Source organism: Mustelus asterias, chromosome 11, assembly GCF_964213995.1.
Source record: "Mustelus asterias chromosome 11, sMusAst1.hap1.1, whole genome shotgun sequence".
Taxonomy (NCBI): Eukaryota; Metazoa; Chordata; class Chondrichthyes; order Carcharhiniformes; family Triakidae; genus Mustelus; species Mustelus asterias.
The window spans coordinates 9681283-9697428 of record NC_135811.1 but is presented as its reverse complement, the minus strand read 5'-3'; the positions used below and the strand labels follow the sequence as shown (position 1 = coordinate 9697428).

The 16146-nt window shown below is 46.6% G+C and overlaps 1 protein-coding gene across 1 annotated transcript in view; it reads left to right on the top strand.

Moving 5' to 3' along the window:
- Positions 1-16146, top strand: part of LOC144500870 (spondin-2-like) — a 41869-nt gene that overhangs the window by 13844 nt on the left and 11879 nt on the right. Inside the window, exon 3 of the mRNA XM_078224344.1 lies at positions 5470-5983. Within this exon, the coding sequence (XP_078080470.1) occupies positions 5470-5983 (514 nt within the window). The remainder of the gene's footprint in view (positions 1-5469; positions 5984-16146) is intronic.

Genomic DNA, 16146 nt, shown 5'->3' with positions numbered 1-16146 from the left:
ACGTCATAGAATCCCTACAGTGCAGAAGGAAGTCATTTGGCCCATCGAGCCTGCACTGACTCTCCGACAGAGCATCCCATCCAGGCCCTATCCCCGTATTTACCCACTAATCTCCCCTAACCTACACAGCTTGGGACAATTTAGCATAGCCAATTAACTTAACCCGCACATCTTTGGAGTGTGGGAGGAAACTGGAGCACCAGGGGGAAACCCATGCAGACACAAGGAGAATATGCAAACTCCACACAGACAGTCACCCAGGGCTGGAATTGAACCCGGGTCACTGTGAGGCAGCAGTGCTAACCACATCCTCATAAATCTCCCGGCACCGTCTCGAATGCAATTACATCCTTTCTGTAATGAGGTGACGAGAATTGCAGACAGTATTCAAGCTGTGGCCTAAGCAATGCTTATCATAGTTCCAGCATAACCTCCCCATCCTCACATTTGATACCTTGGCTAATAACTAGAATGATTTCATATGCCTTGTTAACTATCTTATCAAATTATCCTGCTACCTTCAGGGATCTGTGGACATTCACTCCAAGGTCCTTCACTTCCTCTACACCGTTCAGTATCCATCCATTTATTGTGTATTCCTTTGCCTTGTTTGACCTCCCCAGATACATCATCTCAAACTTCTCTGGGATGAATTCCATTTGCCATTTTTCTGCCCACCTGACCAGTCTATTGATATCTTTCTGCAGTCTACAGTTATCCTCCTCACGAGCAATTGCATGGCTAATTTTTGTGTCACCTGCAAACTTCTCGATCTACATTTACATCCCTACATTTACATCCAAGTCACTCATACATACCTCAAAAAGCAGGGGACCTAATACTGAGCTCTGCAGAACCCCACTGGAAACTGCCTTCCAGTCACAAAGATATCCATCAATAATTACACCTGGTGAATGTACTGGGAATCTTTGGAATTCTCTCCCCGGATGCGGATGCTCCATTGTTGAAGACATTTAAGGCTCGGGATGGACAGATTTTTAGTCTCTCAGAGAATCAAGGGATATGGGGAGGGGACGGAAAGTGGAGTTGAGGCCCAAGTTCAGACATGATGATACTGAATGGTGGAGCAGGTTTGATGGATCATATGCTCTACTCCTGCTCCTGTTGCTTGTGTTCCAGGGTATAGTTTACTTGAAGTTCCTCAAAGACTCATAGAAACATAGAAACTAGAAGCAGGAGTAGGCCACTTGGCCTTTCGAGCCTGCTCCGCCATTCATTATGATCATGGCTGATCATCGAGTTCAATATCCTGATCCCCCTTCCTCCCATATCCCTCGATCCCTTTAGCCCCAAGAGCTATATCTAATTTCTTCTTGAAATCAGACAACATTTTGGCCTCACCTATTTTCTGTGGTAGTGAATTCCACACATTCACCACCCTCTGGGTGAAGAAATTTCTCCTGATCTCAGTTTTAAAAGGTTTACCCCTTATCCTCAAACTATGACCTCTAGTTCTGGACTCCCCCACCATTGGGAACATTCTTTCTGAATCTGCCCTGTCTAAAACCCTGTTAGAATTTTACAAGTTTCTATGAGGTCCCCTCTCACTCTTCTAAACTCCAGGGAATGTAATCCTAACTGACTTAGTCTCCCCTCATATGACAGACCTGCCATCCCAGGAACCATCCTGGTAAGCCTTTGCTGTATTCCCTCTATAGCAAGGACATCCTTCCTCAGATACTCTGTGGGTAAATAACACATAGGGTGAGATTTTTGGCTTGGCCACCAAGTGGGCACAATAATGGCAATGTTCTTATGGTGCCCACCCAACACAGCAGTTGGGAGCTTTGAACCACTTTTAGGTTCCAATCTCTTCATTACTTTCTTGGTGAGCTGCCAGTGGTGGGCAAGTACAGGTTGGTGGCAGGCCAGAAGGTTTTGATGGCGAGTTCTTGCACTTTGAGATCCCACAACATTTTTAAAATCGAAATGCCACGCCCCCCCGCTCCCCCCCCGCCACCCCCAGATCCCACCTTTTGAGAGAGAGGCATCTAACAATCAGTTTAAGATTGCTGAGCAGGACTCTTATTACCTGGAGAAATTAGACTGGCATGGGCTATTTGTGCTTCACCCATTTCCCCTCGAAAATCGCAGTCAGGGTCTTAGCACAGGTGTTAAACCTTAATGTGTACATCAAAATGGTCTCTCACCTGTTTTAGGCAAGAGTGTTGGTGCCCATCCAAAGCCCTGACTTGACTGGTGGTTGATTTAGACAGACAAATGGACACATAAGGTGCCCGCCCAGACTTTCAAATGCTGATTGCCTGTTGCTTGGGTGCACTGCCAAGGTTGCCATCTTTCAGATGATCTCAGCCAAGATTGGGTTCATCATTGCCAGGCTACTTATTTTGTTACGATTGGGTTTCTGGGAAACAACATTACCCAGGACTGCCATTTCTAATCATTGTACAATTCTACTGGAAAGTGTGAGTGCGTGGGTGTCAGGCAGAACAGGGTTGACCCGTCAACACTTGTTAATTTCCGCTATCAGAGTGAGTGTAAAAGTATCTATTATGCACCCTATCATTCCAATGACTCAGAATCCAAAAATATTGCACCCTTATTCAAAAACAAAGGTGTAAGGACAACCCAGCAACCACAAGCTTGTCAGTTTAACCTCAGTGATAAGAAAACTTTTAGAAAAGATAATCAGGGACACATTAAACAGTGATTTGGCCAAGTGTGAATCAATTAAGGAAATGCAGCAAAGATTTATTAAAGGCAAATCATGTTTATCTGACGTGTTTTAAGTTTATTTATTGGTGTCACACATAGGCTTACATTAACACTGCAATGAAGTTATTGTGAAAATCCCCTAGTCGCCACATTCCGGCGCCTGTTCTGGTACACTGAGGGAGAATTTAGCACGGCCAATGCACCTTATCAGCATGTCTTTCGGACCGCGGGAGGAAACCGAAGCCCCCGGAGGAAACCCACGCAGACACGGGGAGAATGTGCAAACTCCATACAGCAGTGACCCAAGCCAGGAATTGAACCCAATGCCCTGGTGATGTGAGGCAGCAGTGCTAACCACTGTGTCACCATACTGCCCCAACATTTATGAGGCCGTACAGGGGTTGGTGAGGTCAATCTTGTTGATGTCATGTACTTGGACATTCAAAAGACATGTGATGATGTGCCACATGATAGGCTTGTCGGCAATGTTGGAACCCACGGAATAAAAGGGACCATGGTCGCATGGATAGAAAATTGGCTGAGTGAGAGTAGAGGTGAATGGTTGTTTCTTGGTCTGGAAGAAGCTTATAAAGTAGACTTTCACAGGGGTTGGTTACAGCATCAAAGCTTTTCTTGCTGTATATTAATAACATAGACTTGGGGGTACAGAAAACAATTGCAAAATTTAAAGATGACATGAAACTTGGATATATTGTGCATTGTTATGAGGATAGTGACAGCGAACATAATCAAGTCGGTGCACAGTATTGGTCTCCTTACTTAAGGAAAAATGTAAATGCGTTAGAAGCAGTTCAGGGAAGGTTTGCTAGACTAGGATGGCATAGTGGCACAATGGTTTGCACTGCTGCTTCTCAGCGCCAGGGACCTGGGTTCAATTCCAGCCTGTCTGTGTGGAGTTTGCACGTTCTCCCCGTGCCTGCGTGGGTTTCCTCCGGGTGCTCCAGTTTCCTCCCACAGTCCAAAGATGTGCGGGTTAGGTGGATTGGCCATGTTGAATTGCCTCTTAGTGTCCCAAGGAGGATTAGCGGCTAAATATGTGGGGTTATGATTCCATGAATATCAGGAATGGGTGGGTTGCTACTGCATCACCATCTATGCGCAGACAGCCCACCTTCTGAAATAGCAGTTGAGGACTCAGTAAATGTATTCCGACCGCAACATTTTAAATGAATTGAAGAAGTATTTGCAAAGGGAGAGGAGATTACAAGGAAAGGGCAGGGAAATTTCATGAGGAAACTTGAAGATTCAAGGCAGTTTTACAACCTCGCCCGATCTTACTTACCACTAAATCCAATGGTAAACCCAATCCGGGAGTAAAACAGGTGGACAACGCAGAGTAATCCTGGCAGGCATGTTAGGTTAAAATGGCCTCTGATGGGTCAGTGCCTTGAGGGAAGGAGGGTAGATAATGAGGTTGTGGAGGGGTAAAGGATCTGCTTTGTAAGGTGGTAGTAACTCAGCAACCTCTTTTAGATTGCACCAATTTCCTCATTGCCAATTCGCCACCACCTGCTTTGCACTGCCCCCAGGGTGAATTTCATCCCTTAGGAACGGGGATGGTAGGGGACAGGGGAGGCAGTGGTGTCGTGGTTTTATCACTAGACTAACAATCCAGAGATCCAGAGTAATGCTCTGGGGGCCTAGTTCGAATCCCACCATGGCAGATGGTGAAAATTGAATTCAATAAAAATTTGGAATTAAGAATCTACTGATGACCATGAAACCATTGTTGATTATTGTGAAAAACCCATCTGGTTCACTACGGCCCTTTAGGAAGGAAATCTGCCGTCCTTATGTGGTCTGGCCTACGTGTGACTCCAGATTCAAAGAAATGTGGTTGGCTCTTAATTGCCCTCAGGCAAACAGGGTTGGGCAAATGAATTTTTTTTTAAAAGTTGGGATTCTTTAATTCTTTCCTCTTGTGAGTCAGACTTTATTTCTTATCAGGTCTGGCAGCATCTGTAAGGAGAGAAACGTTGTTCCTATCCCTATGAGCACATGGTCTAGCTAAGGCTTGCTGAAACGTTCCAGTGAAGCTCAACGCAAACTGGAGGAACAGCATCTCATCTTCCGGCTGGGCACTTTACAGCCTTCCGGCCTCAGCATCGAATTCAACAACTTCAGATGATTTGCTCTACCCCACCTCCACCCCTTTGTTTTCATTCTATTTTATTTAATTTTTTAATGTTCTCCACCTTTTATGTCTTTATTGTCTTTCTTCAATTTTCTTCCTCCCCCCCTCCTCCCCCCCACTTTACACCCCTTTCCTTCCCTTTTCTCCCCTTTTGCTTCTCCTTTTCTAAATCTTACCTCTGTCCCATCCATTTTCCTCCCCACCCCACCCCGTCCTCCGCTCCCCCCCCTCCCCCCCGCCTCCCCCAACACCTTCATTTTAGCTTCTCTGCCGTTTGGCCAGTCTCACCCTTTATTCTCTCTGTGGACAGCTATTAGCTGGTTTCCGCTGGTTTCTGTGGCTATGACTCATCTTCCATTCCCTCGCCCTGCAGTATAAATATCTCCCACTTTCTATGCCTTTTAAGCTTTGACAAAGGGTCATCTGGACTCGAAACCTCAGCTCTTTTCTCTCTCCACAGATGCTGCCAGACCTGCTGAGATTTTCCAGCATTTTCTCTTTTGGTTTCAGATTCCAGCTTCCACAGTAATTTGCTTTTATCCAGACTTTATTTCTTTGTAGTTTTGAGTTTACACAAAGATTGAGGAACTAACTGGGCTTTTCACTTTGCTGTTCAGGTGTCATTTTTGGTGCGTATAATTCCCAGTCCCGATTGGTTTCTTGGCGCTGACAATATCAACCTGTGTGAGGATAATAGCTGGAAAGAATCCTACACCTTGGATCTATTCCCTTGGGACGCTGGGACAGACAGTGGATTTACATTTTCATCTCCAAACTTTGCCACCACCCCTCAGGAGACAATATTCCAAATAACTGCCAAGCACCCGTCCCATCCAGCTAATTCCTTCTACTACCCACGTCTGGAAACCTTGCCCAGAATGGGCCGCTCAGAGTTCACTCTGCTCTCCGCCGTCTCGCCCTATCAGGCACCGACCGAGGGACCTGAGCAAACACAATCAACCCAAGGATGGAAACAAAACTTGACAGAACTTCCGCAGTCCAACCGGACGTTCACTGAGAATGGGACGAAGGCTGAAGCTGAGCTCTTCAAAGTCGACGATGTTTTCAATGACGTGCTTGAAAAGCCCTTGAAAAAGGAGCTCGGAAGTAGGTACAACACAAGTGGAAAGTGTAAGTGATAACCTTAGCTGGACCATGCGCTCACAGGGATAGGAACAACATTCAATCTTCTGAGCCCCTTCTGCCATTCTATTAGATCAAGGTGGATCTGACCCTTAACTCCACTGACCTGCCTTAACTTCACATCCCTGAACACCGTCAACCATACAAAAATCTATCAGTTTCAAACTTGCAAGCTCCAATGCCCCAGTATCCACAGTTTCGTGTGGGCAGCGAATCACACATTTCTCGTTACCCTCTGTGTGATTATACTGCTGAACAACTGGCTGTAATGTTAAAACAAAGTCCCCTCATTCTTAATTGCCCCACTAGAGGAAACAGTTTCTCTGTATCACCTCTAATGTGGGTGGCACGATAGCACAGTGGTTAGCACTGCTGCTTCACAGCACCAGGGACCCGGGTTCGATTCCCGGCTTGGGTCGCTGTCTGTGTGGAGTTTACACGTTCTCCCCGTGTCTGCGTGGGTTTCCTCCGGGTGCTCCGGTTTCCTCCCACGTTCTGAAAGACGTGCTGGTTAGGGTGCATTGACCCAAACAGGCGCTGCGCTGTGGCGACTTGGGAATTTCACAGTAACTTCATTGCAGTATTAATGTAAGCCTTACTTGTGACTGATAAATAAACTTTAATGGATCGATTTAAAGGTGTGGACACCTCAATCAGATCACCTCCTAAATGTGTAAGTACAATGGCACGGTGGCACAGTGGTTAGCACTGCTGTCTCACAGCGCCAGGGACCCGGGTTCAATTCTGACCTTGATTGACTGTCTGTGTGAAGTTTCCACAGTCTCCCCGTGTCTTTGTGGGTTTCCTCCGGGTGCTCCGGTTTCCTCCCACACTCCAAAGATGTGCAGGTTAGGTTGATTGGCCATGCTAAATTGACCCTAGCATCAGGGGGATTGGCAGGGTGAATATTTGGGGTTACAGGAATAGAACCTGGGTGGGATTGTGGTTGGTGCAGACTCGATGGGCCAAATGGCCTCCTTCTGCACTGTAGGGATCCTATGAAGACAAGCTGATGTAACCCCCTCCTTATCACTTACCCTCTAAGCCTGATTAGACTCCAATTTTTAAAAAAAGTTTATTTATTAGTCACAAGTCGACTTACATTAACACTGCAACGAAGTTACTGTGAAAATCCGCTAAACCCCACACTCCGGCACCTGTTCGGGTACGCTGCGGGAGAATTTAGCATAGCCAAACCACCTAACATGCACATCTTTGAACTGTGGGAGGAAACTGGAGCATCCGGAGGAAACCCATGCAGACACGGGGAGAATGTGCAAACTCTACACAAACAGTGACCCAAGCTGGGAATCGAACCCGGGTCCCTGGCACTGGGAGGCAGCAGTGCTAACCCCTGTGCCACCGTGCCGCTCCAATTTGTGGTAGTTGGCTCAGAAATTCTTCAGATCTTCATCTGCCTTGACTTTGTTAGGTTTCCACTGCACTTTTGGTGGAGCAGCTCCAAGGAATTCTCCAGCCGTTGTGATAGGCAAAACTAAAAGAACATTTAGTACACAAATCAACTTATTACATTTCATTTGTTTACTTTTGAGAGGTAGTTTAAGGCAGCTACAATATGATCTGGAACTTATTCACTGGGATCACATATTGGGAACTCAGACAGAGGATTTGTATAGACTTTCCATCCATTAAACTTTGCAACAGAAGTGTCAATTCACAAGATTCATTTGACCATTGGAAGTCATAAAATCTGATTTTGTAACCAATGCTCCTATAAAGAGAGCCACACAATATTGCTGCTCCACCTCTGATTTGTACTCCCTTCAAAAGTGAATTCCGTGCTGGAAGTGGGAAATCATGGAATTGACCCTTTTTTCCCTCTATTATCTTCCACTGCATGGATCCGATCACAAAGTCTAATCTGACACCCTGCGGCAGTGTACTGAGTGCTGCACTGTCAGAGGTCCTGTCTCTTTAGTTTTAGCATTCAACCACGACACCAACTACCCTCTCAGTTGGATGAAAAAACGCCAATTTGAAAAAAGACTGGCGAGGTATCCCCAGTGTCCAGGACAACATTTAGTCACTAAAGGCAGATAATCAAATTACTGACACATTGCTGTTTGTTGTGTGCAAATTGACTCCCATGTTGCCTCCAGCAAAACTACCTAATTGATGGGAAAGCACTTTGGGACATCCTGAGATTGTGGAAAGTGTCCCAGAAATGCAAGTTTTTTTCCTTTTACTGCTATGCACGGTACACCGAGGGACTTTCCCCTGTTGTTCCTCTGATAAGACTAAGACATAGGAGCAGAATTAGGCCACTCGGCCCATCGAGTCTGCTCCGCCATTCAATCATGGCTGATATTTTTCTCAGCCCCATTCTCCTGTCTTTTCCCCATAACCCCGACCCCCTTATTAATCAAGAACCTATCTATCTCTGTCTTAAAGACACTCAATGACCTGGCCTCCACAGCCTTCTGCAGCAAAGAGTTCCACAGATTCACCACTCTCTGGCTAAAGAAATTCCTCCTCATCTCTGTTTTAAAGGATCATCGCTTTAGCCTGAGGCTGTGCCCTCTGGTTCTAGTTTTTCCTACTGGAGGAAACATCCTCTCCATGTCCACTCTATCCAGGCCTCGCAGTATCCTGTAAGTTTCAATAAGATCCCCCCTCGTCCTTCTAAATTCCAACGAGTACAGACCCAGAGTCCTCAACCATTCCTCATACGACAAGCTCTTCATTCCAGGGATCATTCTTGTGAACCTCCTCTGGACTCTTTCCAAGGCCAGCACATCTTTCCTAATTTGATTTGATTTATTATTGTCACATGTATTAACATACAGTGAAAAGTATTGTTTCTTGCGCGCTATACCGTTCATAGGGAAGGGAACAAGAGTGTGCATAAGAACATAAGAAATAGGAGCAGGAGTAGGCCATCTAGCCCCTCGAGCCCGCCCTGCCATTCAATAAGATCATGGCTGATCTGAAGTGGATCAGTTCCACTTACCCGCCTGATCCCTATAACCCCTAATTCCCTTACCGATCAGGAATCCATCTATCCGTGATTTAAACATATTCAACGAGGTAGCCTCCACCACTTCAGTGGGCAGAGAATTCCAGAGATTCACCACCCTCTGAGAGAAGAAGTTCCTCCTCAACCCCCCTTTATTTTGAGGCTGTGCCCTCTAGTTCTAGTTTCCTTTCTAAGTGGAAAGAATCTCTCCATCTCTACCCTATCCAGCCCCTTCATTATCTTATAGGTCTCTATAAGATCCCCCCTCAGCCTTCTAAATTCCAACGAATACAAACCCAATCTGCTCAGTCTCTCCTCATAATCAACACCCCTCATCTCTGTATCAACCTGGTGAACCTTCTCTGCACTCCCTCCAAAGCCAATATATCCTTCTGCAAATAAGGGGACCAATACTGCACACAGTATCCCAGCTGCGGCCTCACCAATGCCCTGTACAGATGCAGCAAGACATCTCTGCTTTTATATTCTATCCCCCTTGCGATATAGGCCAACATCCCATTTGCCTTCTTGATCACCTGTTGCACCTGCAGACTGGGTTTTTGCGTCTCATGCACAAGGACCCCCAGGTCCCTCTGCACAGCAGCATGCTGTAATTTCTTTCCATTTAGATAATAATCCAATTTGCTATTATTTCTTCCAAAGTGAATAACCTCGCATTTGTTAACATTATACTCCATCTGCCAGATCCTCGCCCACTCACTCAGCCTGTCCAAGTCTCTCTGCAGACCTTCTACGCCCTCCACACGATTCACTTTTCCACTTATCTTTGTGTCGTCTGCAAACTTTGTTACCCTACACTCAGTCCCCTCCTCCAGATCGTCTATATAAATGGTAAATAGTTGAGGCCCCAGTACCGATCCCTGCGGCATGCCACTAGTTACCATCTGCCAACCAGAAAAGCACCCATTTATTCTGACTCTCTGCTTCCTGTCGGATAGCCAATCCCCAATCCACGCTAACACCCTACCCCCAACTCCGTGTGACCCAATCTTCTTAAGCAACCTTTTGTGAGGCACCTTATCAAACGCCTTTTGGAAATCCAAAAACACCGCATCCACCGGTTCCCCTCCATCAACCGCACTAGTCACATCTTCATAAAAATCCAACAAGTTCGTCAAGCACGACTTTCCCTTCATGAATCCATGCTGCGTCTGCTTAATCGAACCATTCTTATCCAGATGGCCTGCTGTTTCTTCTTTAATGATGGATTCCAGCATTTTCCCAACTACAGACGTTAAGCTAACCGGCCTGTAGTTGCCCACCTTTTGTCTATTTCCTTTTTTAAACAGCGGCGTAACATTAGCCGTTTTCCAATCCGCCGGCACTACCCCAGAATCCAACGAATTTTGATAAATAACCACTAACGCATCCACCATTACCTCTGACATTTCTTTCAGTACCCTGGGATGCATTCCATCCATCTCGGGGACTTGTCCACCTTCAGTCCCATTAGTCTACCAAGCACTGCCTCCCTGGTAACATTAATTGTATTGAGTACCTCTCCTCCTACCAACCCTCTATCGTTAATATTCGGTAAACTATTTGTGTCTTCCACCGTGAAGACCGACACAAAAAACTTATTTAAAGTTTCAGCCATTTCCTCATTTCCCACTATTAAATCCCCCCTCTCATCCTCCAAGGGTCCAACATTCACTCTTGCCACTCTATTCCTTTTTATACTGCAGAATGTAGTGTTACAGTTATAACTAGGGTGTAGAGAAAGATCAACTTAATGCAAGGTAAGTCCATTCAAAAGCCTGATAGTAGCAGGGAAGAAGCTGTTCTTGAGTTGGTTGGTATGTGACCTCAGACTTTTGTACCTTTTTCCTGAAGGAAGAAAGTGGAAGAGAGAATGTCTGGGATGTGTGGGGTCCTTAATTATGCTGGTTGTTTTGCCGAGGCAGCGGGAAGTGTAGACAGAGTTAATGGATGGGAGGCTGGTTTGCATAATGGATTGGGCTACATTCACGACCTTTTGTAGTTCCTTGCGGTCTTGGGCAGAGCAGGAGCCATACCAAGCTGTGATACAACCAGAAAGAATGCTTTCTATGGTGCATCTGTAAAAGTTGGTGAGAGTCATAGCTGACATGCCAAATTTCCTTAGTCTTCTGAGAAGGTAGAGGTGTTGGTGGGCTTTCTTAACTATAGTGTCGGCATGGGGGGACCAGGACAGGTTGTTGGTAATCTGGACACCTAAAAACTTGAAGGTCTCGACCCTTTCTACTTCGTCCCCATTGATGTAGACAGGGGTATGTTCTCCTTTACGCTTCCTGAAGTCGATGACTATCTCCTTCGTTTTGTTGACATTGAGGGAGAGATTATTGTTGCTGCACCAGTTCACCAGATTCTCTATCTCATTCCTGTACTCTGTCTCATCATTGTTTGAGATCCAACCCACCACTGTGGTGTCGTCAGCAAACTTGAAAATCGAATTGGAGGGGAATTTGGCTGCAGTCATAGGTGTATAAGGAGCATAGTAGGGGGCTGAGGACACAGCCTTGTGGGGCACCGGGTGTTGAGGATGATCACGGAGGAGGTGTTGTTTCCTTTCCTTACTGATTGTGGTCTGTGAGTTAGGAAGTTCAGGATCTAGTCTCAGAGGGAGGAGCCAAGGCCCAGGCCACGGAGTTTGGAGATGAATTTTGTGGGAATAATAGTGTTGAAAGCTGAGCTGTAGTCAATAAATAGGAATCTGACATAGGTGTCCTTGTTATCTAGGTGTTCCAGGGGTGTTCCAGGATTAGATATGAGGCCCAAAACTGCTCACAGTTATGATGTTAATGCACCGTCCTACACAGGCTGCCTCCTAGTTGAATCCTCACTGTGTCCCGGTGGCACAGTGGTTAGCACTGCTGTCTCACAGTGTCATGGACCTGGGTTCAATTCCAGCCTTGGATGACTGTCTGTGTGGAGTTTGCACATTCTCACCCTGTCTGTGTGGGTTTCCTCTGAGTGCTCCAGTTTTTAATTTAACTTAATTAATTCATGGGACATGGGCGTTGCTGGCTGGCCAGCATTTATTGCCCATCCCGACTTGCCTGAGGGCAATTGAGAGTCAACCACATTGCTGTGGCTCTGGAGTCACACCTTGGCCAGACCAGGTAAGGACAGCAGATTTCCTTCCCTAAAGGACATTAGTGAACCAGGTGGTTTTTTCCAACAATCGACAATGGTTTCCGTGGTCATCAGTAGATTCTTAATTCCAGACATTGAATTCATATTCCATCATCTGCCGTGGCGGGATTTGAACCCAGATCCCCAGAACCTTCGCTGAGTTTCTGGCTTAATAGTCTAGCGATAATACCACTGGACTATCGCCTTCCACAATCCAAAGATGTGCAGGTTAGGTGGATTGGCCATGCTAAATTGCCCCTTAGTAACAAAGGGATAAATATGTGGGGTTAAGGCAATAGGGCCTGGGAGGGATTGTTGTCAGTGCAGGCTTGATGGGCCGTCAGCACTGTAGGAATTCTGTGATTCTATGTGTCAAAACCTGAGATACATCATTTTTTCTGTTACTCGCCATAAAGGTACTCTATGCACATGATTGTAAAGATAAAGATAATAGCTATATAAGACCCTCGTCAGACCCCACTTGGAGTACTGTGCTCAGTTCTGGTCGCCTCACTATAGGAAGGATGTGGAAAAAATTGAAAGGGTGCAGAGGAGATTTACAAGGTTGTTGCCTGGATTGAGTGGCATGCCTTATGAGGATAGGCTGAGGGAGCTCGGTCTTTTCTCCTTGGAGAGATGAAGGATGAGAGGAGACCTAATAGAGGTGTATAAGATGTTGAGAGGCATAGATCGGGTGGACTCTCAGAGGCTTTTTCCCAGGGTGGAAATGTCTGCTACGAGAGGACACAGGTTTAAGGTGCTGGGGGGTAGGTACAGGGGAGATGTTAGGGGTAAGTTTTTCACACAGAGGGTGGTGGGCGAGTGGAATCGGCTGCCGTCAGGGGTGGTGGAGGCGAACTCAATAGGGTCTTTTAAGAGACTCCTAGATGAGTACATGGAGCTTAATAGGTTATAGATAGGTCTAGAAGGTAGGGATATGTTCGGCACAACTTGTGGGCCGAAGGGCCTGTTTGTGCTGTAGTTTTTCTATGTTTCTATAATATTGAGGAAATCACCAAAGTGAGGGGCTGAATTGTTCCTGTTCCTAGTCCTTAGGTTATGTTCTTATGTTCAAGACCCATCATGCAGGATAGCAATCATTAGAAAACACAGAATCCTACAGTGCAGAAGCAGGCCATTCGGCCCAATGAGTCTGCACCGACCACAATCCCACCCAGGCCCTATCCCCGTAACCCCACACATTTACCCTGCCAATCCCTCTAACTACGCAGCCCGGGACACTAAGGGGCAATTCAGCATAGCCAATCAACCTAACCCGCACATCTTTGGAGTGTGGGAGGAAACCGGAGCACCCGGAGGAAACACACGCAGACATGGGGAGAATGTGCAAACTCCACACAGACAGTGACCCGAGGCTGGGAATCGAACCCATGTCTCTGGAACTGTGAGGCAGCAGTGCTGACCACTGTGCCACCTTGTTGCCGCCCCATCAGAGGTATAAACAGTTAAAGGGGAAACAAAAATTGGATTTTAAAAGTCTGAAGATTGTAGAATGAAGGAAAATGACTGGCGATCAGAAGGATTTGGAATACTGCGCCCAGTTCTGGTCACCACACTACCAGAAGGACGTGGAGGCTTTAGAGAGAGTGCAGAGGAGGTTTACCAGGATGTTGCCTGGTATGGAAGGGCTTAGTTATGAGGAGAGATTGGGTAAACTGGGGTTGTTCTCCCTGGAAAGACGGAGGATGAGGGGTGACCTAATAGAGGTATATAAAATTATGAAAGGCATAGATAGGGTGAACGGTGGGAAGCTTTTCCCCGGGTCGGTGGTGCCGTTCACGAGGGGTCATAGGTTCAAGGTGAAGGGGGGGAGGTTTAACACAGATATCAGAAGGACATATTTTACACAGAGGGTGGTGGGGGCCTGGAATGCGCTGCCGGGCAAGGTGGTGGAGGCGGACACACTGGGAATGTTTAAGACTTATCTAGATAGCCACATGAACGGAGTGGGAATGGAGGGAGACAAAAGAATGGTCTAGTTTGGAGCAGGGAGCGGCGCGGGCTTGGAGGGCCGAAGGGCCTGTTCCTGTGCTGTATTGTTCTTTGTTGTTTGATAGACCTCACTGGGTTGGTTTTTCCCAGTCCTGTACATTCCAAAGCACAGAACACTGGACTGAATTCTAAACCTGTAGCTATGAACAGGAAAGATCTGCTAATGCCAAAACAAAAAAATTCCTCAGCAACTCCCACTGTTACTTTCTAGAGCTACAAGAAAGCAGAGATTTATTGACCTCTATTGATGACAGGAGCATGTTTTTTGTTTCTACTTGGGCTTAGATTGTCATCTTGAGCATTGCTGTTGCAGAGCTGAGCAGCCCAAGAGAATCCTGGCCTGTCTCCTCTGCTGGGGGTTAAGGAAGTTACGGCCCTAGCTGCCAAGTGAAGCCCTGCAGCAAGGAGGGGAGGTTATGTATTAAAATTTTCATAGAATCCCTGCAGTGCAGAAGGAGGCCATTTGGCCCATCGAGTCTGCACCGACCACAATCCCACCCAGGCCCTATTCCTGTAACCCCACATATTTACCCTGCTCAGCTCCTGATACTAGGGTTAATTTATCATGCCCAATCCACCTAACCCCATACATCTTTGGACTATGGGAGGAAACCGGAGCACCTGGAGGAAACCCACGCAGACACGGGGAAAATGTGCAAACTCCACACAGACAGTGACCCAAGCCGGGAATCGAACCAGGGTTCCTGGCGCTGTGAGGCAGCAGTGCTAAACACTCTGCCACCTTGCCACCCTTCATTTAGCCTTCATTTTTAACAGGATGGGTGGGTGCCACTAAAGAGCGTTGCCTGACTCGTGCATTGACAAGATAATTGGGGCTCAAATCAGGTTGTCTTTGTCTGGCATTGATGGGTTGGTAATGGCTTCAATCTGGTGTCAGTAGTTTTATGATCCTATTAACACCTGCAATGTGGCTGTACCCATTTTAAAATTGGATGAGGTTTGGTTTTCCAAATTGCCCATCTGATTCAGGCAATGGTCTCCTTTCAATACGATGACAGGACCTTAGTCAGTCTGCTCCACCTGCAGCTTGTTCCATGGATGATGTTAGGGTCCTGCAGCAGCAGGAATGTTCTTCTGGTGATCACGGAAATATTCCTAGTCACTACTGCTCCAGGACACACCCTCTGCGATTCCACCCAGTCTTTCCTCTCCTCCCCAAACACCACTTAGAGTCATAGAATCCCTGCAGTGCAGAAGGAAGCCATTTGGCCCATCAAGTCTGTGCCGACCACAATCCCACCCAGGCCCTATTCCCATAACCCCACACATTTACTCTGCTGATCCCCCTGACACTCGGGTCAATTTAACATGGCCAATCCACCTAACCCGCACATCTTTGAATGGTGGGAGGAAACCGGAGCACCCGGAGGAAACCCACACAGACATAGGGAGAACGTGCAAACTCCACGCAGACAATCACCTGAGGCTGGAATTGAACCTGGGTCCCCGGTGCTGTGAGGCAGCAGTGCTAACCACTGTGCCACTATGCCGCCCCCTTCCTGGAGGCAGCTTCAAGTCCAGTTTCCCTCACCGACTCTGGCAAACTGCACCATCAGGTTTTTCTGATGACGCTTGGGCCTCAAAATCATGGGTTCGGTGGTGGTGAGCAGGATACCTTCACCTCGAGACTGGGTGGTCGCAAGTCCAAATTGATGCCTGCAGTTTTTTTATTCCTCTGTGAGATGTGAGTGCTGCTGGCTGGACCAGCATTTATCATCTAATTGTCCTTGTAGTGTTTGCCAGGACGTTTCAGAGGACATTTTAAGAGTCAACCACATTGCTGTGGGTCTGGAGTCACATATAGGCCAGGCCCAGTTAGGACAGCAGATTTCCTTCCCTTAAGACCATTAGTGAATCAGATGGTTCTTCTATGGCAATTAACAATGGTTTCATGGTCATCATTAGAATTTTATTTCCAGATTTATTTTTTATTGAATTCAAATTTCAACCTGCGATTTGAACCCAGGTCCCCAGATTTTGGGGTCTCTGGATTAATAGTCCAGTG